Source organism: Cricetulus griseus (assembly GCF_003668045.3).
Source record: "Cricetulus griseus strain 17A/GY chromosome 1 unlocalized genomic scaffold, alternate assembly CriGri-PICRH-1.0 chr1_0, whole genome shotgun sequence".
Classification (NCBI taxonomy): domain Eukaryota; kingdom Metazoa; phylum Chordata; class Mammalia; order Rodentia; family Cricetidae; genus Cricetulus; species Cricetulus griseus.
The window spans coordinates 96,717,159-96,743,997 of NW_023276806.1; the positions used below are offsets into that span (position 1 = coordinate 96,717,159).

The 26,839-nt window shown below is 42.4% G+C and overlaps 1 protein-coding gene across 19 annotated transcripts in view; it reads right to left on the reverse strand.

Annotated features, from left to right (window-relative positions):
* The window catches only part of LOC113830899, a 40,607-nt gene extending 14,212 nt beyond the window's left edge, over positions 1-26,395 (reverse strand). For 3 of the 19 annotated variants that reach the window (XM_027394964.2, XM_027394963.2, XM_027394965.2), the window contains exons 1-5: positions 22,663-26,395; positions 19,707-19,879; positions 5,786-5,855; positions 4,394-4,481; positions 3,401-3,613 (exon numbers count right to left, since the gene is read on the reverse strand). In XM_027394964.2, the coding sequence (XP_027250765.1) occupies positions 3,401-3,613; positions 4,394-4,481; positions 5,786-5,855; positions 19,707-19,879; positions 22,663-22,677 (559 nt within the window). In that variant the 5' untranslated portion in view covers positions 22,678-26,395. Of the gene's footprint in view, positions 1-4; positions 320-3,400; positions 3,614-4,393; positions 5,856-7,679; positions 7,724-19,706; positions 20,633-22,662 lie in introns of those variants that run through there. The other 16 variants (XM_027394966.2, XM_027394962.2, XM_027394961.2 and 13 more) reach the window with 16 other exon arrangements.
* Positions 26,396-26,839: the final 444 nt, after the last annotated feature.

The following is a 26,839-nucleotide window of genomic DNA, read 5'->3' on the forward strand; positions in this document are numbered from 1 at the left end:
CTTGTACAATAAAACAACCCAACTTTTTAATTGGTGTGACAGTTATTCTCAGTTGTCTACTTGAGACATGCTTAGTGGATTGATTAGTGAAGTAACTTTGAGTGTGTCTCTAATGGCTTTGCCAGAGACACTGATCCTGAGCCTTTGGCCTAATCAATGGATTAATCTCTTGATGGGTGCCTAGCAGGAGGTGGTGAAAGGAAGGAGGTGGGGCCCAGCTGAAGGAAGTATGTGACTCTGATGTCTGCTGGGAGACAAATCTTGCCTTGGATACTTGATACTATTTTTCTTCCTCTGCTTCTGGGTTGCTGTGATATTCCTGTAGGGTCAGGGTAAACAACATCATAATTTTTAAAATTTTATTTTATAATTTGAAATTATATACATTTGTGTCTATGTGTGAGAATGTCCATGTGAGTGCAGATGCCTCAGAAGCCAGAAGAGGGTGTCAGATCTCCAGAAATTGGGTTGTGAGCTGTCCCATGTGGATACAAGGATATGAACTCAGGTCCTTTAGAGGAGCAGTCCATTTTCTTAACCACCCATTAACCCCTCCAGCCCCAGATAACTTCATATCCATGATATAATAGAAACATATTTGAAAACATGCCCTCCCCTAAACCTAAGAACATAACTAACAATCATTAGGCAAAAAGAGAATCTGGTACTAAAAAGCTAGTATGAATTAATGCAAGAGAGGTGTGTAGCCTATCAGAGAACAAGTGGAAGTCCCATGCTTCAGGGATGCACTCCCCTGCAGCTCAGAGCAGGGCTCCTTTCTCACAGACTATCTCCCAGGTGCAGGGGAAGGTGGAGCAAAAGTAAATAAGCACTTCCCTGAGAAATCTAACTCTGCAGCAGCAAGACACAGAGGGAACAGAGAGGGGGTGTGGATAGCTATGGGAGAAGATGTAGAATCCTTCAAATAAGAAAACACTTTGTTGATTTCACTTTACTCTCTGGTGGGAGAGAAAATCCAGTTACCAGGTAGGAGACACTCAGTTGTGATGAAAGAAGAGGAAACAAAACAAAACAAAAACAAAAACATGGTATCCTAAAAATGAGAGATGTCCAGTTACTAGGGAATAAACAGAAATCAGATAAAGCAACAGACAAAAGTGGAGACAAAACAAGCTCTCCCTTCCCTTTGATGCTGGGGATCAGTCCCAAGGCTTCAGGTATTTGCCTCTGAGCTGCACTCCCCACTGAGAAGCAGGTCTTCTGATAGATGCCAAGGAGAACAGTAGCTGGGATTACTTTTGTAATTTCTTGTCACTAAGCTGCAGTCTCAACAATGGGGCTCAAACAATCAACCAAACCAAAACCAAATGCCCAATGATGATGGGGGAGGTCCTTCTGTATGCTGTGAATATGTTTCTTATTAGTTTAATAAAATGTGAATTGGCCAGTAGCCAGGCAGGAAGTATAGGTGGGACTACCAGAAGAGAGCTGGGAAGAGGGAGGAAAAGGGTAACTGCCAGGGAGATGCCATGTAGCTGCAGGGAGGGTAGGAAGCCTGGGCATTCTCTGGTAAGATAAAGTCATGTGGAAATACATAGATTAATAGAAATGGGTTGATAATTAAGAGAGAGCTGGCCAGGAAGAAGCCCGAGCCATTGGCAAAACAGTTTACAATTAATATAAGCATCAGTGTATTTATTTGGGACTAACGGGCTATGGGACCTGGTGGGACAGAAACTCCATCTATACAATATCCCCCCTATATTAGTTTATTTTCTGTTGCTGTGATGAAGGTGACTTGTAGAAGAACTTATTTGGGCTTATCATCCCTGAGGGATTCGGCCTGAGATGGCAGAGTGAGGAATGGTGGTAGGATCAGGAAGCTGAGGGGGTCACATCCTGAACTGACAAGGAATTGGGGGTGGGGAGGGTAGAAATAGTCTGAGGCTATTGTCTCTAGTGACGTACTTACTCCAACAAGGCCATACTCCTAAACCCCACCAAACAGCACCATTACCAGGGAACTAAGTATCCAAATTCCTAAGACTATGGGGGTGGGCATCTCAATAATACAACCACACCCTGATTTGTAGAATAGATGTGCCTGAGAAGGCCAATACAGGTTGGGGAAGAACTTAGTCTGACCTTCCTGTTGCTGTCCCTGGAGACTCATGTGAGGTTGTTTGAATTATCTGCATGGAATTAAGGTAAGTCTAGGATTGGGCAGAGAACCAGGCTGTGGGTCATGTAACAAAACCCTTAAAGACAGCAGCTCCATTTTGCTGGCAGCATGGATAGAAACTTACTTTCCCCCAAACCTGAGAATGAAAGCTGGAGGCTATGATTCAAAACTCTACATGCAAAAGGAGTCCAGGAGAGGTCACTGAAAGTCTGTGGAAGGAGCATCAGGCCCGAGTCTTCAAAGAATACCCACTTGTCTGGAACTTAACCAATGGATTGACCTTTTAAACTTTTTGGTGAATTTTTTCTGTACAAAAATAGCAAGAGTTTGGGCCTAGAGAGGGGCCTCAGCATTTAGACCGAGGGCTACTCTTGCAGAGGGCATGGGTTCATTTCCCAGCACCCACATGATTGATGGTTCATAACCAGGGGATCTGATGCCCATTTCTGGCCTGTACAGGCCTAGGCATGCACATGGTACACAGACATACATGCAGCCAGACAGTCATACACATAAAATAGTAAAAAAGTATATGAAGAGTAGTTTTGACTTGTTTAGTAATAATTACCAGTCTATAGACATATCACCCTGAACATGCCCGATCTTGTCTGATCTCATAAGCTAAGCAGGGAAAGAAAAAGGAACCCAGGCAGTGGTGGTATGCACCTTTAATCCTAGCTTCCAGAAGGCAGAAGGCAGAGGCAGGCAGATCCCCGAGTTCGAGGCCAGCCTAGACAGAGTGAGTTCACCAGAGCTACACAGAGAGACCCTGTCTCAGGAAAAAAAAAGCTACCACTTTAGCCACCTTTATATATGAGACAAACGTTTCCATTTTCTCAAGGAAGTTCTGTGTCAGCTAGTTTTATTATCAACGTGACACAACCTAGTCACCTGGAAGAGAGAACCTCAGCTGAAGTATTGTCTAGATCTGATTGGCCTACAGGTTTGTTTGAAGGTCCTGTTCTTGATTTCTTGATGTGGGAGAGTGTAGCCCTTTGTGGCAGATGCCACACTTGTCTGGGTAAGTGGGCCTGGGATGTCTAAGAAGCAAGCTGACAGACTTGAGAGAAAGCCAGTGAACAGCTTTCTTCAAAGTTCATGTCTCTGCCTCAGCTTGAGTTTCTACCTTGACTTCTCTCAGTGACAAACTGTCAAATAAACTCTTTTCTCCGCAGATTGCTTTTGGTCACAGCGTTCATCACAGTGAGAGCAAAGCAAGCCAGAGCAGATGTATCATTTAAAGGAGCATACACTTACTGAGAGATGACTGCTGAGCATTGAGCAGGGAGGACGAATGGCTTCTTTCCCAGTGATCCCGAGGCTCATTCTCCAAGTCACTTGCAGGATGTGTTGCCCAGACCCATCCTTCCAGTACCTTCACCCTCCAAGACTGCTTCCAAAGGAAGGAGGGAAACAGACAGACAGCCTGGCACACAAACTGCTCTTGATAGATGTTTGTGACGTTTACTACTGAAAGAAAATGAATAGATGTTTGTGACATTTACTACTGAAAGAGAATGAATGTGTAACAAGCTTCAGCTGAGATAGACCCCAAAGTGAGATATGAACAACAGGACTCAAGATCACTGGGACTGTGGTTAATCCTGCTTACTGACTTTGAATACATACCACAATGCAGGACTAAATGTAACTGGGTGGTGATATTTTGTTTGTCATCTAACAAATAAAGCTTGCCCAAAGATGAGAGTGCAGAGCTAAGCCACTAGTTATCCACACACCTAGTTAAGAGCTAAGCCACTAGTTAGTCACACACACACCAAGCCACTAGTTAGCCATAGAGGACAGGCAGTGGTGGCCACACCTTTAATCTCAGAACTGGGGACACAGAGGCAGATGGATCTCTGTGAGTTCAAGGCCACCCTGGACTACATGAATCAATCAGTCTAAAAGAGAAACAGAGCTCACACCTTTGATCCCAGTAGTTGGGATGACAGCCTACAATCCCTGCACTAGAGGAATATAAGGCAGGAGCTCAGTGCAGTCTGAGGTTTGGAGGAGAGCATTGCAGTCACTCTGAGGACAGGATTGCCCCTCTTTGGTCTTAGCCTTGCTAGAGGTAAGAACTCTCTAATGGCTTTGCTGCTTTGCCTTTCTGATCTTTAGCTTGAACCCCATTATCTGTCTCTGGGTTTTTATTATTTGTGTTACATAATGGGCTCACACCTTGTGAGAACAAAGCTAAAATTAGAAACACAACAGAGAACTGGAGAATGCTAGAAAACTTCTTACCTGTGGCAGCTAAGGATGGTAGGATAATTGTTTCCAAAGCCATGCCCTTCTTGAACAAAACAAGCATGGAGGTTTTTGGGAAGGCACTCTACATGTAACCACACAAGAAGTCACAGTCTTGAGCATGCTCAGCTGAATAGTACATTCTGAACCCACTCAGCTCAAGATCCTAACTAAAGAAAAATGAAGGACACATCCTTTGGCATGCTTAGCTCAGGATGGCAGAATACACCTTCAAGAATATGTAGAGAATAAGGGCCTTTTGAGCATGGTCAACTCATCAGAAAATTTTGTTGCGGGGTGGGGAGAGGATGTTTTGAAGGTATATTAATATAGCAGTTTGCCCCTAGAGGTTGCCTTGCTTAGTAGCTGACAGAGTGAGAGGTGGATTTAACTTCAATACTACCAACAGCAGGGCATGCAGATCTAACAACCAGAAGACCACACTGCATGCTGAGGAACAATCAGGGTAAAGCAGCTAGTGAAAGAGGAGCACAGCCTGTTAGGAAACTGTGGTCAGATGGACACGCAGGAGGCCACCGACATCCATGGGAGGGGGAGGTGGTTTTTGTTGTTGTTGTTTTTTATTTTATTTTATTTTTTGTTTTATGACAGGCCAGAGGCCTAGAGAGTCTGAAGCTAACCCTAGGACTGTGCACTCATTATTTTAACATTCCATCCATTCTCCTTGCCTGTTCTTGCCCTCACTGGCTAAAGATAAGAGGGGGTAAGCAGAGAGAGAGCAGGGAAGCCAGTGAGAAGCCAGTCATATCCCCGACTCTTCCCCACACTGCTCAGCTGTCAACATAAGCATGGAACACTCAGGATATTACCTAACTTTCCAATTAACTGTTCGGTCTTGGTTCCTATTTTGGATTGAATAGCTCACACCTGTGTGGTACAGTCAAGTGACTGGAAAGTTATTTCAGATGCAAAGTGAAAAGGATGTTGTGTTGGTTTCCCGTGCATTTTTCACACAGTGACAGGGGAAATTCTCTTCCCATTGAAATGGAAGACCCCAAATACGGTGTTTCCACACTGCCTTCTTTCCTCATTCATTGTAATATGATTATTGCCACATATCTCTCAGTGAATTTGTGACTATTCTCTTTCCTAACTTGGGAAAAAATTGAGGAAAGAGAATGTGTGGAGCTGATCCCATTTGGTGGAGAAGAAAACAGTATTGCTGTCTAGTGTTTAGCTGTCAGCAGAAATCCAGTGGAGACACATGGGTGAAGTGTGGTCCTGGGAATCCAGTTCCCAAAGTCCTGTTACCATCATGCCTCAGTATGTGCTAAGGTTGAGACTGGGATGTCCCTAACGGCTTATGCTTGGTTCACAGATGGTGGTTCTTTCTTGGGAGTTGTGGAAGCTTCAGGAAGCAGGGCATACCTTCAGGAAGTAGGTCACTGGAGGCAGGTCCTTGGGAGTACATCTCCTTCCTGCAGCCCCCATTTCCTGTCTGCAATGAGGTGACAAAGCTTATTTTTGACATGTTCCCACTGCCAGTGTCTTCTGTTCAAGCTCTTGGAGCCTGGCAGCCATTGACTGTGCTCTCTGAAACCATGAATCAGAGCAAATCCTTCCTCCCTTAAGGTGAAGGTGTTCGTGTCAGGTATTTTTGTCACAGCTATGCACAGGTGGCCAATATAGCATGAGTCTTCTATTGTTCTTTCATGGGGCAGACTAAAGTCATCCCCTAGGCTCAGGTTTGGAGGCTAGCTAGTCTCAACAATGCTTTCAAATTTAACATGAAAGACTAGGAAGAGACCATTCTGGGTAATCATAATTTTCTCTTGCAAGTGCAGTTTAGTTTGTAAACTAAACTAAAACTACAGTAGCAAAAATGTCTGAGGAAAAAGCAGTCATGTGGGAAGCTACTGGGAGGGTTGAGCATTTTCTGCCCAGTGGCTGTTCATAGTGGGTTAGCCCAACACAGAAGCATATATTATCTTGATCTCATCTTAGGACTACATTCAGGCTTCGAAATATGACTTAGGCAAAGCCCAAGATTCATCTCATAGAGGAGATTCTCAGAAACCAAGTTCAAAACACTGATCAGAATGACAACTAAATGTTCAGTCATTGAGGGAAAAGAATAAATCCTTCCATGGGTAGACTTCATGCACAGGATGCTCTTGGTCAAGCAGCCTGGGAAACAAGATCCCAAGGCCATCAACAAAAGTTGCTAAGGAAGAAGGATGGAGTGGGAGGAAGATTGATGGTGGGATCCTGTGGTCTCAGCAATGCTCCAGCAGAGTGGCAGTTTGATCTAAGGGATCAAATGTCAGAACAAATGCCAGAACAAAGGAATCTTAACTTCTAAAAAAATACCAATTAGGGGACTGGAGAGATGGCTTGGAGGTTAAGAGCACTTTCTTCTCTCATAGAGGACCCTAGTTTTGTTCCCAGTACCCACTTCCAGAGGCTCACAAACACCTGTAATTCTAGTTCCAGGGAGTCCAACACCCTCTTCAGGTCTCCTCAGGCACTACACATGCATGGTACAGATACCCACACATAAAGATATATAGACATCCAAATAAATAACAATAAAATGAATCTTTAAAAACATTATTTTATATGTACTAATCTAGTTACACCAATGAGCTCCACTGGAATCAAGATTTCCCTTATCAACTTACAGTGAATAATGAATTTTTGTTATTTTGATATATGTTAGATTTATTTGTTTCTGTTTGTAAACTCCTATTTAAAGGGGGGAAATGAGAAGAAACATTTTGAGCAAAGGAAAGAACATTTGGGAACATTTCCATCTGTCTTTATGTTTTATAGAAACCCTCAATGCTTAAAAGAGTCCTTGCAGAGGTGAAGAGAGAAAGGGGCTGTAGGAAACTTTGCTTTTTGCTGTCCCTTACTGCCCACAGACAGTACACTAGTTTTAGTTTTGTGTTTTCCCAAATCATTTAGTGATATTTAGCAGATTCTTTTAAAGGGTTACATTACATTTCAAGTCATGATACTGTTCAGGGTACTGACTCTGCCCACTACCAGAGGAGAAAGGGAAATACCAACCAGCAACAAACTCTGTAACCTGCAATGACCTGCCTGTGAGAGACACTGGCACAGCAGGGGCACAGACATTGTAGGAGTAACATGCCACTATCTGGTTGGATTTAAAGCCCACAGCATGAGATGGAACCCATGACTGACAATGCACAGGTGGAAAGAACCTGAGACTAGATAGCACAGGAACCTCTGGTAAAGCCAGATACTATAGGAGATAGCAATAAAATGACTACTAGCAACATTATGCTATACTCACAGATCAGTGTCTTGCTCAGCAACCATCAGAGAACTTTCCTCCTGCTATAGATTGAAACAAATATAGAGACAATATTTCTTACAATACCCAGTCCTAAATGGAATGTCTTCATCAAATACTTCACTTCAGGGCTCAGGAAACTAAGCAGAAGATGGGGCAGAAAGATTGTGAGAGGTAGTGGGAATGGAGGACACCAAGGAAACAAGGCCTTCCAGATACACTGACCTGGTGCACATATGAACTCACAGAGACTGTCCTAGCATGCACAGGGCCCCACAATCCAAACCAGACAGGGTCCAAGATGAGATGGGAAAGTAGACATGGTCTCCCCAACCAAGAAGCTATCTCCAATTGATAACCACTCACACACACACACACAATTAGTTTTCACCAATGGAGTCTCACTAAGTATACAAACCACATGCAAGGGTGGGTCCATCCATGCCCAGCAATAGATGGCCAACACAAAGTGAACTCAAAGGTATTTATTTTGTCTCATATTGCTTTTGATAGGTCATTTTTAACTTGAATGGTCTTGTGCTTATACATTATAGCTTGTGATTTTGTGTTTTATGAGTTTGGCTAGGATGTATATGTGTATCTCTACATGTGTATGCATTTTTGTGCTCTTTTTTCTTTCTTACTTTGGTTGTAAGTTTTGTTTTATGCTTATTTGTTTAATTTTTCATTTGCCTGTTTGGTTTCTTAAGGGAGATGGAGAAAGACAGCATGATATTGGAAGGGTCGGGGAGGAGAAGATCTGGGAAGAGATGAGAGAGGGAAACCCATGATCAGAATATATTGTATGAAAATAACTTTTTCAATAAAAAATAAAATTATGAAAAATCTGAAGTCATGAGGAGCACAATGAAATGAGATGGTGGATGAGAACACAGCATCCTAACATTCTTTAAAATGCCAAGGCTTTCATTCCCAGCTGTTGTGAATTTCTTTAATGTAGCAGCATTATGAGCATAAGTGAATTCAAAATGAAATGCAATCAAGTCTCCTAAGTGGCAGCCAACTCCTTTTCCATGTTTGTTTTCCTTCACTTATATTAACATTGACTGCATTTATGTGCACACGCTGCTCCAAATACCACTTCTGAGTTCTTGAAGGAAGAAGTAAAAACCTTAGGAGGAGAGCATTAAGAGGAACCTTCAAGTTGCATTGTGTTCTTGTCTTCTCCCCAGTCTCTCACATAAGTGTCAGGTACTTTTGAGCCCTTCTCTACTATCTCTGCTTGAGTCAAGGTACCCCCTTCTTCCATCTGTCTTGGTTTCACATCAACACTCATGGTTCTTAGGTTCTTGAATTTACACCATTACCTCCCTGCCCTCCCAAATCTTTGGGTCTTCAGACTAGGACTAGGGTTTATGTATAACACAGGCTCCTTGCATTCTTAGATCTTTGGGTTTGGATTGTCTTACCTCCCCAACTCTGCTAACCCTCTGGCTTGCAGGTATAAGATCATAGGGCCTCTCAGACTTTCTTAGTTATGTGAGCCAAGTCCTCCTAACAAAGCCTACTCTCATCATCTTAATGTATCTATCAGGTCTGTTTCTCAAGAGAGCCCTGATTGATACATGTGGTAATTTCAAAGATGTAGGACAGTGATTTAGAAGTATTCCTATCTCAGAGGCATGGGAGATGCAGGAAGGCATGTGAGACTTGAAGAGTTAAATTCCACCAAAATCAGACACATGCATGCATGGTGATTTGTGTCAAATACAATATGTGCTTCAAATTGCTGTGACAGTGGTAACCTACAGTCATACTGCCTCCTTTTGAGAAATATCCCAGCATGTGCCACATCCACAATCTCTGTGTGAATCTTTGTACACATGTTGGCTCTGCTCTGTTCCCCTAGACTCTCCACTCCTAGCTGACACCACCTACTGTCGATTTCTAACAAAGAAGGATGCCAAACGTGCAAGGCTTCTATTTGTAGAGCTTCCAAGGGTCAAAACATGACTTCTGGCCCATAACAAATAGCTGACTAATCACATTTGCCTATTGAGAGCTTTTGAATTTTGACTTGCAGGTAGAATGTCAGCTGACGTACAGGAAGAGGAAGGAACACCCTTTCTTGTATATCAAGTTAAAGTGCAGTGTTTGGAGAATGAGTTAGACTCTAGGGAGATCCAGAGTCAGTTTCTAAAGGTTTTGACCCACAGGAGAATAGAAAAGGAAGTTAAAGGCCATCATCCCAAGAGCTGTGTTAATGGCACAAAGAGAAAAATAACTAAAAATAGATGCAGCAACAGGGTCCAGTTCCCAGGCTTGTAGCTCAGCATGGGAAGCTCTGTTGTTGCCCTCTTCGTAGGCATCAGTCCAGGGATGTGTAGGTGAAGATGGGCTTCCCTAATAAGTAGCTACTGACTCTTAGGCAAAGTAGTGTTCTCTCCCTGACAGTGACTTTAACAGCAGACAGGCCACTGGTTGACTGGGGTGGTTGCCTGGACCCAAAGCCTGTACATTATTTCTAAATCACATTGTGTAGAAACATTTCAGAGAATAATTCTAATAGGAGAAGGGTCAAGAGCTTAGAGGCAATTAGTCCTTTACTCAGCAGGTAAGATAAGACTTTTGTTTCTAAATGTTGGGTATATGGGGTCATAAAATATTCTGGAACACCAGTGATGATGCTCAACTTTGATCTAGAAACTAGGTTGCATTATGAGTAGTTTCTATGTGACAGATGTGATACCACATTCCTTATACTCATTAATTAACTCAGTTCCTGGTGAAGACTTTCTGTAGTTTGTGCCAGCCTTTATGTCTATTGTACAGGTTTGAAAATAGTTATCAAGACATTAGGGAACTTGCTGACTTGAATAAGTATCCAGCCACGCCCATGTCTAGAGACTGGCCCTAAACCCCATTTCTACTTCACCCTTGACACAATGTTATAGGATCCACACCCACTACCCTCCATCTACACCATCTCACAAAGGGTTTAGTCATACTCATTTTGTCTTTGAATGTGACTGGGCAGGAAAGGCTTGCCCACATTATCACTTGAGATATTTAGAGGATAACCTCTGCCTGCATGCTGCATTATCTTAGTCCATTTAACATTACTACAATGGATTGTCAGAGACAACCAACTTGCAAGAAGAAAGGACTTATTTTGGCTGGTTCTTCTGAAGGTCACAGCCCAAGATCAGATGGCTCCGTGCTGTGGTTCTATGGTGAGGGCTGCAGGAATGCATGGCAGAGAAAAGCTACTTTTTACCACAAGCTAGGATGCAGAGAAAGACTGTTACTGAGACTGGGATCCCAAAATCCCCTTCAAGGTAATGCTCTCAGTGCCCCCAAAGACTTCTTTCCCCATGATACATATAGGTGCATGCATCCATGTGCACAGGTGGAGGCAAAGGTTGATTTTAGGTATCTTTCTCAATCACTATCCAACTTATTAATTATTTTAATGTTCTCCTCTTAAAAATATTTTCTTTTAAACTGTGTGCATGAATGTGGTGCTCATAGAGTCAGGAAGAGGGTGTCGTGTCTGGATCTAGAGTTACAGGTGCTTGTGAACAGCCCAACAAGTATGGTTGCAATTGAATTTGGGTCTTCTGAAAGAACACAATGTGCTCTTAACTATGTAGCCATTTCTCTAGGCTGTCTCAGTTAGGGTTTCTATTGCTATGAAGAGACACCATAACCATGGCAACTCTTATGAAGGAAAACATTTAGTTGGGTGGCTTACAGTTCAGAGGTTCAGTCCATTATCATCAAGGTGGGACATGGCAGCATTCGACAGACATGGTGCTAGAGAAGTAGCTGAGAGTTCTACATCTTGCACAGGCAAAAGGAAGTGGTCTGAGTATCACAGGGAGTGAAGCTTGAGTAAAGGAGATATTAAATCCCATCCCTACAGTGACATACTTCCTCCAACAAGGTCACACCTACTCTAACAAAGCCACACCTCTTAATAATAATGCTACTCTCTTTAGGGGCCATTTTCTTCAAGCCACCACACAGGCCAACCTTGTTTTTTGAGACAAGGTCTCTTCACTGAAGGTGGAGCTCATCACATTGGTGATGGCTGCTCAGAAAGCCCATGGGATCTGTCTCTGTCTCTTCCCTGTACTGGAGTTACAGAAGCACACTGTTGCCCTCAAATTTTATTTGCGTGTTGAGGATCCAAACTCAGTTCTTATTCCTGTACAGCAATCTGAGCCATCTCCCCAGCTGCAGCGCCAACCTTTTAAAACACCAGCTTGAGGACCAGGCTATAAACACATGGATTGTTGGCAGACACTCATCTAAGCTATAGTAGCATACTCTTGTTTCTGCAATGACTGGGTGATAGATGTTGTAAGAGGAGGGCTTGTTTCAACCCAAGTGGCGATAGCTTAGCTAACTGGTTGAGTCTGCTAATCAGCAAGACATCTTTGGGTTTTGCCTAAGAAATGAAATCCAGGGCCTCTTGCATGCTAGGCAAGTACTGAACTACAAAGCAACACTAGGAGCCCCAGCCTACATGCATTTCAATGGTGGTTACAGTGGTCTTAATTCTCACCTTGATCACTTACCAGTATCCTCCTGAAGCAATAGCCATTTGTGGGACATGCTTATCCCTCCTCAATTACATTCTTTTTGTCATCTGTCTTTCCTTCTAATCTTTCCCAGGTATCCCTGTTTTCACTTTTCCCTGCTTTTAAATTTTCCTATACATGTATTCTATTCTTTTTACTTATTTTATTTTATTTTATTTTATTTTATTTTTTTGAGACAGGGTTTCTCTGTGTAGCTTTTGAGCCTATCCTGGCACTTGCTCTGGAGACCAGGCTGGCCTCGAACTCACAGAGATCCACCTGCCTCTGCCTCCCGAGTGCTGGGATTAAAGGCATGCACCACCAACGCCCGGCCTATTCTTTTCTCTTATAATGTTGATCTCATTAAGTGATATCAAAGCCATGAGAGCTCCCCTCCCATTTGAAATTCTCCCTCACTCCAAAACAGCAAAGTTCCAGCTGTACAAAGCATCACACTCTAGAAAGACATTCTCTGATTCCTTCTCTCTAGATTTGATGGCAAATACTAGAGTTCTTTAGAGAAGGTAGCTTTCCATCTTGGCCAAAGCAGTGTAACCTATGACTTATGACTAACATTTCATGGCCAAGTAGTTTTATGTCAACTTGACACAAGTTATAGCAATCCAATAGGAGGGATCTTCAATTAAGAAATGACCTCCATAAGATTAGGCTGCAGGTAAGTCTGTAGGGTATTTAGTAATCGATATATGAGGGCCCAGCCTATTGTGGGTGGTGTCATCTTTGCGCTGGTGGTCTTGAGTTCTATAAGGATGCAGGTTGAGCAAATCTTGGAGAGTAAGCTAGTAAGCAGCACTCCTCCATCAACTCCTGCCTCCAGGTTCCTATTTTGCTTGACTCCCTTCCATGATGAACAGTGCAATGGAAGTGTAAGCCAAATAAACCTTTCCTCCCCAGGTTGCTTTGGTCATGGTGTTTTATTGCAGCCATAGTAATTCTAACAATATTCTTTTAAACAGGCTATTTGTGTCTTGTTACAGTTGATTAAAAGTTAGAAGGAATCTTAAAATCCATTATGCTTCTCAATGGGACAATTGACTAGTTCAGTTCCTCTGTTGTGACACACTGAGAAAAATTTGAATCCTGAGAGTGTAAAGATACCTGGTCACTGTTGCAGCAGGGCCTGTTACTAACTCCAGAGTGCTGTACACCAGGCATGTTTGCTCAGATAGCCTTCATCAGTGATGGATACCTGCTTCCATGTCTGCATTTTCACACCAGCATATCTGCCCTAACTGCTATTGTGATTTTGACCTTTGGTAAAGATTTATTGAGGCCCTCTCAAATTCTAAAAGTCAATGCATTTATAGAGACTACCTCTTATAATGCTTTAAAAATTTAGCTCCTCCCTCCCTGGCCTCTCTCCCCTCCTCCTTCCTTGCCCCTCCCTTTTTTTTTTTTTTTTTTTTTTTTTGGTTTTTCAAGACAGGGTTTCTCTGTGTAGCTTGGAGCCTATCCTGGCACTCGCTCTGGAGACCAGGCTGGCCTCAAACTCACAAAGATCTGCCTGTCTCTGCCTCCCTAGTGCTGGGATTAAAGGCGTGAGCCACTAACGCCCGCTGCCCCTCCCTCTTAACAAGCTTTGCTCTCAGTATGTCTAAACCAATCTTTCTGCCACAGCTTGCTTCCTCTTGTTCACATTTCAGAAAAAATAAATCAACGTTTGAAGGGAACCATCTGGATGCAATTTCTTTGAAGTTTTTTGTTGTTTTTAATCAGAAAATTCCCTAGTTTATTTTACTTGGCTGCCTTTTAGGGTGTGATTGTTTAGGTTGAACATCTAAATCTCTTTCTCAAAGCTTCCACTGAAATTTGAAATCCAAAGGGGATGAATCTATAAACTGATAAATGCTGATAAAGGAAAGGCAGACCCTAAGAGCAATAGATTCCCCAAGGGTGTGGATTCAGCTTTTCTGTAGACAAGACATCTAAGCTGAAGTGTCCTTGGGACCATGGCACTTGTGGTGGATCTTTCCATTTGTCTTCTATGGAGGGAGAAGCTAGTACATGGGAGTTATTACTGCTTGGAGCAACATTGTTTCCAGAGTGATTCCTGTTCATAACTGGGATTTTGTTTATGCTGAACGCCTTGGTATACAGTTTAGTCCTAATTTAAAAGTTTCTCCTCTTTACAGTTTAATTCATGAGCAGCCTGACTGTCTCTGTTAAAAATCTAGTGAAATCAAGTGGTTGGCAAAGTCCTTTGACTGAGAATGGGTAAGATTCCTACTTTGGGTTTGTCAGGTTAAGAGCAGTTAATGCGTTTATGCTGTGGCTGTTGGCAGCCAGTGGTTTTTTCACTGATATGAACTCAGTGAGCAAAAAGCAGGAAGAACAAACTCACGGAGGAACAATGAATGCTAGAGCCCATTTTCTGGGGCTCATTTGGTGCATCCTTGGAGTTCGTTGGATTCAGCCTAACTGAGTTGGCAACCTCTGGGCCCAGGGATAGCAGTAGAGGTGTGTAGGGTTTTCTTGCTTGGCCTTGGGATTTGGTTTTATATCTCTTGGGAAAGTGGTGTGGTGGAAAGAAATCAAGGGACACGTGCCAGAATCAGGGTACCTTCTGGGAACAATCAGATCTGCTCAGCCTAAAGGCTCCTGCATCTTCAAGACACCCTGTACTGCTTTATAGTGAATTACAGTCACAGCACACAAGAGAAGCCTGTTTCCTACAGTTCAGATTTCGGTGGTTTGGATCCATGGTTTATCTGTATGAGGATTTGGAAAAGGCCTGAGGGCAGTGTTTATCACTTGGTTCCCTAGGGCTATGCACTACCAATGAAATTTTCTCTAACTTTGGTAAATTTCCAAGGTTTATGCTTAAGGCAGGATGTATACATGCTGACTTAGAGGGAAAGGGCCAGCTTACTTAACTATTATTCATAGTCACTGTTTCCTCCCCCAAGTTCTTTCAGATCCTCCCCACTCTCCTACCCACCCAACTTTATACTCTCAACTTTATACTCTTTCTCTTCGAAAAACTCAACTCCCACCAAACAAGAAATAAAAACAAAACAAAAAATAAATGTGCATGCATGTGTACACACACACACACACACACACACACACACACACACACACACACACACACACAGAGAGAGACAGACAGACAGACACACACACACACACACAGAGAGAGAGAGAGAGAGAGAGAGAGAGAGCGCCAAAACTAAAAAATGCAAAAGACCAGTAAGATAAAATATGGGAAGAGAAAGGCGGGGAGATGCCAGCTAGACTTGGAACAAATAGGAAGTACCATACTTAGGAGAAGTAACCAAGTCACGTGGCAGAAGATTAAAAAATATGGGTTTATTTGAGGTATAAGAGGTAGCTGGGGACAAGCCTAAACTAAAGGCCAGGATTTCATACTTAATAAGAACTCTCCATGTTGTTATTTGGGGGCTGGTAATACAAAGATAGGTTGAGAAGAAAGCTTGCTACAAAAACACAATATATATATTTACCCCAACTTTATGCGGAGTAGTTAGCCTCTGTTTCTACAACAGCACTGTCTTAATGTATCATTCACAAGTGGCCCCCAGGTAGTTCCATACATTTCTAAGGTGGTGCCTTAAACATCCAGACTCCAGATCTAGCTGCCACTTACAGATCTCAGGTATACAGAATTGCTACCCATGAAGGATTGCTGCTGGCACCATAGGAGTGCTAGTCTACCCAAGATAATATTGCCAGAATTTTTAAAGATTAATCTTTATTATTTTAGTTATGCATATATTTATGTGTCTGTGTGTAGAGTATGTTCATGTGCAAATGCCTTGGACGTGAGAAGGAAACATTGGATCTACTGGAAATAAAGTTACAGGCAGTTGTGACCTACCGTGTGTATGCTGGGAATTGAACCTGGATCTTCTGTAGGAGCAGAAAGTGCTCTTAATTACCCAACAACCTTTTCTGGGTCTTGCTTGTCTATATTTTTGATATTATTTCTTTTCAGTGTTTTTCTAAACATTCTTTTCTGTTTATTTCTGTATTAGACAGTTGTATGTGTTTACTATTTAATCCTAGAGAACATGTGTATGCATGCACACCTTTCATGATTGCAAGGAAGCATGATCTACCAATACTTAGAGTTTTAAATACCTCCGTATGTACCCTTGTTTAAACATGAAGCGTGGCATTTCAATGAAGAATGTATTATGGAAAAATAATGTTCATTTAATGGGAACTCATCTGGTTAAGGAGCCATAAACACAATCTAGTTCTCCAAGTTGGGTGCAGGTGTTTGGAGGTGACCCAACACTCAGAGTTTGTGAACCAAAGAGAGACCAAAGGTCTGAGATTGCCTCCTCTTTTCCCCTTTGGCTGACTTCTTTTAAGTTGTGAAAGGGGGCCCCTGTGAGTCTGAGAACTTGTTTTCAGGTGAGAGCATATACCCATAGGGGTAAGAATGAGAGCTGGAAAAAACAGCAGTGGGGAGATAGTGTGATCCAAATATCTAGAAAGTAGTTTCTGATCCTTGGGTTTCTTTCAGCCATGAAAAAAATAAATGAAAATAATAAATTAGTCTACCTTGGCTACATGCAAAGGAATTTTCTAATAAACTGAAAAGCACTACAGAGAAGTCTATTTCTAAAATGCATGTGGATTTCCCAAAAGACTTTACAATGTCGACTAAAATTATTTTTTCATTGATTTCACATTTTTACATTGAAAATATGTTGGCAACTAAAATTTCTGGAAGTGTAGAAATATGTTTTTCACTTTGTGTCTTTCTTGGGTTTCTACTGCTGTGATGAAATATCATGACTAAAAGCAACTCAGGGAGGCAGGGGTGATTTGGTTTGCATGTCATGAACCATGGTCAATTGAGGGAAGCCAAGGCAGGAACCTGGAAGAAAGAACTAAAGTGAAGCCATGAAGGAATGCTGCTTATTGGCTTGCTCCTCATGGCTTGCTGAGCCTGCTTCCTTATTGTTTATGATCTAATAAAGCTAGCCTGGAGATCAGAATGCAAAGCTAGCCATAGCTATAGAAACTGGGAAATGGTGGCACACCTTTAATCCCAGGTCTCAGGAGACAGAGGAAGATGGATCTCTGTGAGTTCAAGGTCACCCTGGCTACATGAGAATGAATTAGTCTCAAAGAGAAACAGAGCTCATGCCTTTAATCCCAGCTCTAGAGAGAATATAAGGACCTCAGTGCAGTCTCAGGCAGCAGTCTGAGATTCAGTGAGGAACAGTGCAGTCTGGAGATGCAATATGAGGTTCGGTAGATCACCCCTTTGGTCTGAGCACTGGTGGAGGTGAGAACTCTCAAGTCAAAGGACAATAGATAAGCAGTAGTTGATAAATAGTGTTTGAGGTAATTCTCAGATAAAGCTGTAAGTCAAGTTGCAATAGAAATATAATAATACAGAGATTTGTTATAGATAGATAACATCTACAAGGTAGTAAAGATTAAGTAGGCCACTGTGCTAGTTACTTTTCTTTGGTGTCTTAATATACCGTGACCAAAATCAATTTAATGGAAAAAGAGTTTATTTTGGCTATAGTTCCAGGGGGCTATGAGGCCATAATTATGAGGGAGGCATTCAAGTAGGAGCAGGAAGCTGGGGGTTCACATTTCATCTGTACACAGGATGCAGAAAAGAGGAATAGGAAGTGGTATGAGGTTATAAACCCTCAAAGCCCATCTCCAGTGAAGTGTTTCCTCCACCAAGCCTGAACCTTCTAAAGGTTCCATAACTCAAACAGCACCATCTACTGAAGACCAAGTGTCAACTACCTGAACCTATAGGGGACCTTTCTCATCCAGACTACTACATCCAGTTACGAGCAAGGTATTGTGTCAATATATAAATTATTGTAAGATAATATGCACATAAGCTATCTGTCATAATTATATAAGATTTATTTTAAAATAACATATTAGTCATTGGTAAAACATAGTAACAAAGTTAAACTACTTAATGCTAAGGAAGCTAGCCTTCTTGAATGAATTAAGATAAAGCTAGTAAGAGTCAATTATTCAGCAAATGTGGGTCAGAAAATGTTTTAAAACCATCAAATGTGCTAACTCGTTTAATATTATTATATTATCATAAAATTATTGATAATATAAAGTAGAAAATGTATATTATCATTCAAGTATTGTTATTTGTTTTGTTTTTGAGACAGTGTTTCTCTGTATAACAGCCATAGCTGTCCTGGAATTTACTCTATAGGCCAGACTGGCCTCAAACTCACAGAGTTCTGCCTACCTCTATCTTCCGAGTGCTGAGATTAAAGGTGTGTGCCACCATGCCTGGATCATTCAAATTGTTTTTGTTTTTTGTTTTCTTTTTCCCCAAGAGATTATTTTTTATTAGTTCAAATTAGAAACAAGGCTGCTTCACATGTCAATCCTTCTCCCTCTCCTTCCCCTAATCCCCCCCCCCCCCCCCCACCAGTCCCCCACCTCATCCCCCCTCTGCTCCCCAAGGAGGGTAAGGCCCTCCATGGGGGTTCCCCAGATTCTGTCATGTCATCCTGGGCAGGGCCGAGTCCCTCCCCCATGTGTCCAAGCTGAGAGAGCATCCCTAAACTGAGCTATCCTAGAACCTGTGAAGTCACTGAGATAACCCTGAGCATCGTATTATCCGTGTCCACTCCCTGTCTGCTAGATGTAGCAATGTGCCACCACACCTATTTTTTAATGTGGTACTGAGCACTGAACCTAGGACTTTGTAAAAATGAGGCAAGCACTCTACCAACTGAGTTACATCTCCAAGAGGATACTGAGATCAGTAGCTTCCTTCAAGGAATGAAGAATGACATTCTGAAGCATAGCTATCTGGTTCCAAATGTCATGTCTTTTATGCTGTAAAGGAACTTATGAATAATTTAGGTTGTGGTTCTTTCCAATTAGCATGATCTACGTGTGAGCAATTACTTCTGAATCAACTACGAATATAAAACACACAGGATGGATAAGTTACCTGAATTATATTTTTGTTCTTTTATTAATTCTTTAAGACTATTATACAATATATTTTTCATTACATTCATCTTCCTTAACTCTTCCCAAATCCCCCCACCCCTACCACACAAGTTCATTACCTCTCTCTCTTTTTCTTCCTTTTCTCCTTCCCTCCCTCCCTTCCCACAAATGCCAGTTTGTGTTAGTCAGCTACTCTTGGGAGTGCACTAAATTAATTAAAAATATATTCATTTAATTTTATGTGTATGTGTGAGCATGCATACCTGAGAGTATTTACATGTACCATATTGTAGTGCCCACAGAGGCCAAAAGAGGGCGTCATAGCCCTTGGGACTTGAGCTGCAGATGGTTTTGAGTTGGCTTGTGGATGCTAGGAACTGACCCTAGGGTCCCCTGCTAGAGCAGTCAGAGCTGCTTTTAACCCCTAAGCTGTCTCTGAAACCTCATGAGTAGGATTTTTTAACATGTATTAGTACTTTAAAATAGGTTTAGAAGACAGTGTAGGCAGGCCTAAACTCACAGTTTGGGTGACATCATGAAACACTGCAACAGTAGGCTGGCAAATAGAAATTGAAGCCGGGAGAGAGTCATGGGAGGACCTTGGCTGAACTGTGGGATTCTGGAATGCAGTGTCAAGTAGTTTAGGGCACTTGCTGGTAACTTCAGCAGCACAGCTTGTGTGGTTACAGGAGGCTGTCAGTTAAAGTGGATAATGATTTGACTTTCAGTTACAGTCACCTTACAGGTCAATAACTGTCTTTCTTCCCCATCACAGACGTCTTTCAAATTGCCATGCCCTTCAGAAATCTTTGCACTCACACTCTGTTATTATTTTTGTAGCTTGACGATGGAAGAGAGGTGAATGACCAGTTACAAGTAGCTTTAATGCAGAGCTGCCTGTGCCATGCTTGAAAATGTTTATTCAGACTTCTCCCCCAGAATGTCTATGTTAGTGTTAGTCATTTGAATGTTAAAAGTGGCCCTGAGTTTATAGTGCTTTCCTTCAAGGTTAGAACAATCTCATTTAAGCCTCTGTTCTCTTCTTTCTATCAAAGGTATTTTCTCTCTCTCTCAGACTGGACACATGGAGTAGTGGCTAGGAGAGTATGTTCCTTTTACAGAGGACCTGAGTTTGATTCCTAGCACCCTTGTCAGGTGGCTCACAAGGAATCTATAACTGCAGCTGTAGGAGATTGGGTGTCCTCAACGTTTGTATTCTCCCTCCTGGTCTGTCTCTGTCTCAGTCTCTCTCTTACACACACACACACACACACACACACACACCACAAATCTTTGCAGAATATATTCTCTCTGGGGCTTAGCTAGAATTGCTAAATATCCTTTCAGGCTACTTAGCCACTCTCTTCCTCTTTAGACAGGCACTTTCCTCAGTTCATTCAATAGAAGGAGTGAGTTCTAAGCAGTTTTGTACCTCTGTCCTCCCTCCCTCCGTCCCTCCGTCCCTCCGTCCCTCCCTCCCTCCGTCCCTCCGTCCCTCCCTTCCTCCCCTCCCTCCTTCCCTCTGTTCTTTCATTTTCTTTCATAATTCAGAGCAGGTGGAATGGTACAAATCTGTGTTCTGGGGACCAGAGGTGTAGATTATGGTTCTGGCTTCAGTTCTGCCATTTACCTGGTCAGAGCAGAACCCATGTGTCCTAGAACCCTGATGAGAATTAGAATGACATGGGCTACAAAAGCATACACACATTTTAAGGAATTGCTAAGAAAGAAAAGGATGTGAACATTTACATCACAGAGCTTTCTGGGCTGAGCAGCATAGTCCATGTGATCTTCTTAAACCATTGCCATTGAGCTAATGGGAACAAGGAAATCTTAGCTCCACTCTGGCCAGTGAACTGGCCTGGGATGACAGGCGTGAGGAGGGCCAGGCTTTTGAAATTTTACTGAGGTGACAATGAGACTACAGAACCACAAAGTAGGGTGATGTGAAATCCCAATAAAACAAAAAGATGAAAGGCAAAAAGGCATCTTTGTTACTGCTACCAGTTTGACAGGGTTGTGTGTTCCTCTCTTGCTTTTTCATGATAAGGTGTAGATCAGACACAATTTTAGTTAAGAGAACATTAGCAGGTTAGTTGGAAAAAGTATATTGGACCCACTATAAGAAATTTTTCGTCAGTTTATATATAGATATATTTGAATGTTAGGGATTAATAACTGTTATTACTTGTAGAAACACAATTGATACAATCAATAAATATATGCTATATATTACTTTGAAATTTACATAACTTTTAAAGTTAATATTCTCGCAGGTTATGGGCTTTTCGTGTCTTCACTATGTTGGTAAGGTCTATAATAATGTGTAATTTTCAATTTTTTTAGAGACTATCTTGTTCCATGCTTGCTGTGTGCATGCTCACCACCTCCAGCTGCACTTGCTGTGTGCATGCATGCTCACCACCACCAGCTGCACTGGCTGTGTGCATTCTCACCACTTCCAGCTGCAATTGCTGTGTGTGCATGCTCACTACCTCCAGCTGCACTTGCTGTGTGCATGCATGCTCACCACCTCCAGCTGCACTTGCTGTGTGCATGCTCACCACCACCAGCTGGACTGGCTGTGTGTGCATGCTCACCACCACCAGCTGCACTGGCTGTGTGCATGCTCACCACCTCCAGATGCACTTGCTGTGTGCATGCATGCTCACCACCTCCAGCTGCACTTGCTGTGTGCATGCTCACCACCACCAGCTGCACTGGCTGTGTGTGCATGCTCACCACCACCAGCTGCACTGGCTGTGTGTGCATGCTCACCACCTCCAGCTGCACTTGCTGTGTGCATGCATGCTCACCACCTCCAGCTGCACTTGCTGTGTGCATGCATGCTCACCACCTCCAGCTGCACTTGCTGTGTGCATGCATGCTCACCACTCCCAGTTTCATACATCATAGATAAGTGATACTTGCTTCAAATTCAGTGAACACAGAACCCCCAGTTACTCATGTCAAGGGAAGCGGTGTCAAAGTCATGGCAAGTTCAGGTTTAGGTGGAATGTGTTAGTTCTTTCTCCATGAAAAGCTGCTCACCACTTTGAAGGCAGCTTACAGATATACGTTCATGGCAACTTTTAAATGCTTAACAAATGAACGAATTTTGATTTAAAGATCGTATAAATACACACTCAAAGGTTGCAGTTGAAAAGTGTGCCTGTCACTATGTGAGATGGATGGAAACACTATTTCTACCTGCCAACTTACAACCAAGTAACGAGAAGGTTGAAGGCAGATGGTGGTGTCTTGTAGGAGACTGAGTGGAGTTTTCTCTTTTTAAGTTTTATTTCATTTTCTGAGATGTGAAAACAGCATTTCTTTCCTTGCTCAAGAGGAAAAGCCCTTAAATATATGGGTTGCAAACACCACTTCTGCTCCAGGTGTCTTCCCAGAGCCATGCAAGCATCTCTAGCATCAGGTGATCTTGGAAGAACCCAGAGTTCCCACTATGCCTGCCTCACCTGGCTGAGGTACATCCTCTGTACACCATGTGCTGGTGTCTTGTTACTAACCAGAGACAGTCACACATGTGAGCCAGCCCCAGGGAAGGAACCGTCTATGGTACAGTGCTGAACAGAGTTTTCCACTCCATGTTTGGCTTGGCCTGGTCCTTGTGGTGTCTTGCCAAACCTGCAACCTCCTGTCAGGAGTCATTCAGCCCTGGATGGGAAATATTCCTCATGCTGTTGTCGGAAAGCTGATCTTTCATGGTAAGCCTGGCGGGATGTCTATTTGGCCAGACCCAAGCAGGGAGAAGCCAGGTTTCCTCCTGTAAAGAACTCGTCTGCAGCGGATGGTACTTGTACTAGCAAAAATATTTAGGTTTGTGGTGTTGGCCAAGCTGCTCCACTTAAAAAATGAGAAACTCATAAACGTAGAACTGAAAACCTCTTTGCTTAAAACCGAGGAAGCCAGTGACTATTTTAGTTTAGTAGCCAAAGTAAAAACAAGGTGCTGTACAGGATGCTATCTTAGAAATAAAAGTTTGTGTTTGGGTCTGTCACCTCCGAGAGTCAGGAAATCTCCATGATGTGAGAGAGGCATGTGAGCAACTGTGGAAATGCCAAAGGACTATTTGTCTTAGGGTGTGTGGGATCTACATTGAATCCCTGGGCTCAAGTCTCCCATTTGATGCACAGCAAGCGAAGTCCACACATTAATTCAGGAGGCAAACAGTACATTTTCCTTATACTGGGCCCATAGCTTAGTTTAATTTTTATAATTGTATTAAACTTTTATATGTATGCATGACAGACTGCTTGCATGCCCGACTGTATGCATGTGCACTGTGTGCATGCAGGTGCCCACAGGGGGCAGAACAGAGAGAGCATTCAAAGCACTGAACTGGAGTCTCAGATGGCTGTGAGCTGCCATGTGGGTACTGGGAACCGAATCCAGGTTCTCTGCAGCAGCCAGTGCTCTAAACTGCTGAGCCAACTCTTCAGCTCCATAGGTCCAGGATTACTTTTAAGGTAAATACACAGATGATAGACACACAGTTCAATAGATGATCATGGAACAAACATCCTCATACTCCTCTACATGTGTCAAGAAGTAAAGCATTTGTCAGTATCCCAAGGCCTCATCTTGTACTCCCCAGGGCCACAGTTTCTCTGCTCCTATCTTCTCTTTACATAGAATTTCAAAATGCATATAAATGGAACCATACAGTGGGCACTTCAGCTGTCATTTTATCTAAAGTTAAGTATCTAGGATACATGATTTAATTCTAAGTGCCATTAGTTGCCATTCTCCATCATAGAGAGTATTCAATCATATGAATAACATCTTTGGTCTGTTCTGCTATAAATGGGTTTATGATTCTTAGGCTCCATGTGTCTGTTGTTGTTGTTGCTGGTGGTAGTGGGGTGTGTATGTGTATGTGTGCAGCTGTGATATGTCACTGCCTGTACTAGTTTGCTTTATGTTGCTATGATAAACTCCATGACCAAAAATAATTCGGGGAGGAAAGAGTTATTTTAGTTTGTATGTTGTCATTCATCGCTGAGGGACTTCAAAGCAGGAGAGTGAAGCAGGGACCACAGAGGAATACTTAAGTGCTGGCTTGGTCCCAGACTCAGGTTCAGTTCCACTCCCTTTCTTACACAACCCAGGCCCCATCTGCCTGTTCCAAATTTATGGACAGATTCTAGATTACCTACTGGAACATTTTCTCTCTAATCTGTACACTTCACTCTGTAGTCCACCTAGAATAGTATTTTGGGTGTGTGATGAGATCACTATTAAATTGCCCCCCTTTTCTGTATGGAAACAGCTGATTCCAAGCATGTCCAGATGATCATTCCTTCTGCTCCTGCTCTTCATGACCACCTTGTCATGCATCAGCTGTCCACGCATGTGTTCTGAGCTCTGTGCTGTTTGACTTCAGTGTGTGTCTCCATTTCCACTATATTCTCTTGGTTTCTTGACTTTATAGCTTATGTTTTCCTATAACTTATGCTCCAGGTACAGGAGGGGATGCTTTTGTACTTTTGATTTTCTACATAAATGTCACAATCAGCTTTATAACTGCAATATATTTAGAGATTAACTCGGAGGGAAGTGGACATACAAACACAATGTATTTTCAATCCACGAAACAGAAATTATTCTTCTGCTTCTTTCATTAAGCTTTTGCATTTATTTGTTGTGAAGCACTATATCTATTGTTAGATTTGTTGCAGAGGCTTTGGTGTTTTTTGCTTGTTTGTTGTTTTTCCCCCCTCTGGTGGTTTTTAATGATCTTCACAGGCTAATCCCTCAGGAGCAGATGAGAGTTACTTTGGTGACCAGGCAAGCTTTGGTGACTCCCAAGGAACCACTGCCTATGGAAGGGAGGGATGGAAGCAGAGTCAGGCAAAGGAAGAAAGATAATTGCAGAACAAGTATGCCTTGGGCAATCCACTGAGGTAGTCTAAGCAAATATGGTCTATCAGAGAGTCCCTTGGTGGGTTGAACTGGTTGAAACTTTTTAATGCTTGCAGCTGTAGGATGTGGCTCACCCCAGAAAGGTGTATTCTTCTGGGAGGAGGCTCTTTGCAGATGTTGCTCACAGAACCCTTGGAAGCTAGAGTGATAGGACTTTCTTTGGAACCTGGTGTCTAGGTGTGTAGCATCCAGCAGTTGCAGTGTGGCTGTCACAGATGACCTTTTATGCTGCTCAAACCCTCTTCTTCATGCATTCAAGCAACAGCTACTCTGGAGCTGTGATGGATCTGTCTTCCTGGAGGAACTCAGAACTCAGTAGAGCCAATACCCTATCCATGCAGATAGTGCCAGCATGAACCAGATAGTCCTGCCTTCCTCTACCACATAATTCCAGATCTCTCCAAAGCCCAGCACAGCCCAACTGAAATTTACTCAGGAGTCTTTTTTTCTTTGTCTTCCTGCTCTATTCAAGTCATGCTTGCTTTGCTTTTTACAACCAAGAGGTACCTGGAGATGCCCAATGTTATTTCTACACAATTACACCTCTGTCTAATGATCAGGGGTAACTATTCTTGCAAAGATGGCAGCCCTCCTTTTTGCCTGCTGGCCCCATCCCTGGGTATAGTTTGGAGTTGAAAAGGTCTGTGTTTCAATTCTCTGATCAAGTAGGAATATAGATCTCTTGTGCTGTGGGGATGAGGAAGGATTACAAAGTCACAGAGGAGGTCATGAGGAGTGATGGCAGTGGGGGTGTTGTTACTGTATTGGTTATGATCCCCTTGGATTTTTCAGATAAAATACAATAGTTGAGTTTTTTTGGTTCCCTGTGGAGACTGCCTTACTAAGGGTGAAATCCTAACCTCACAGACTGAACTGGTGATTCAGCTGTGACATTTAGCAATACTGGGGACTTCAAGCACCAAGGCTTGAGAAACTGTTGCTGTCATGAGTTTACTCTTAGACCATCCACAAAACAGTCCATTCTTCTCTGAAATGATAATATGCAGGTCCTGTGCTGGTGAAGTAGACATTTTGTAAGAACTCAGAAGCAAAGGGCAGGGAAAACAAATTCACACCCTGAATATGCATCTCTTTAGCAGAAGTGAAATCACCCTCTGTTTTAGGTTGTGAGAATCCTGTGCAGAACAAATAAAAAGTCTAAATATAATATATTTAAAAATCTGAAAATTGCCGTGTGTTGGTTGCGCACACCTTTAATCCCAGCACTCAGGAGGCAGAGGCAGGCAGATCTCTGTGAGTTTGAGGCCAGCCTGGTCTCCAGAGCGAATGCTAGGATAGGCTCCAAAGCTACACAGAGAAACCCTATCTTGAAAAACCAAAAAAAAAAAAAAATCAGAAAATTATAAAATGTCTTGAAATGAATAATGACAAAGGTAGGCTGTATTAAAACTCACGATAGAGCCAAGAGAAAAATTAATAGTCTCAGTTGTATACACTGAAGGATAAAAGCTCAAACCAACAGCCTGCCCTATCAATTCCAGTCAATATACATCTAATTAAAGTGAAAGAATAGAAGTGCAGCCGCCACCGTGTCCTTGTCCAAGTAGTGTCTTTGTCATGTTAGATCTATCCTAAAATGATAGTGTGGTTTTCCAGACCCTCTTAGAGCCACAGATTTAAACTCCTTCTATGATATATAGTGAAGCTTCAATAAATCAGTATTATTTTATTCAATAAAACTTGAATTTG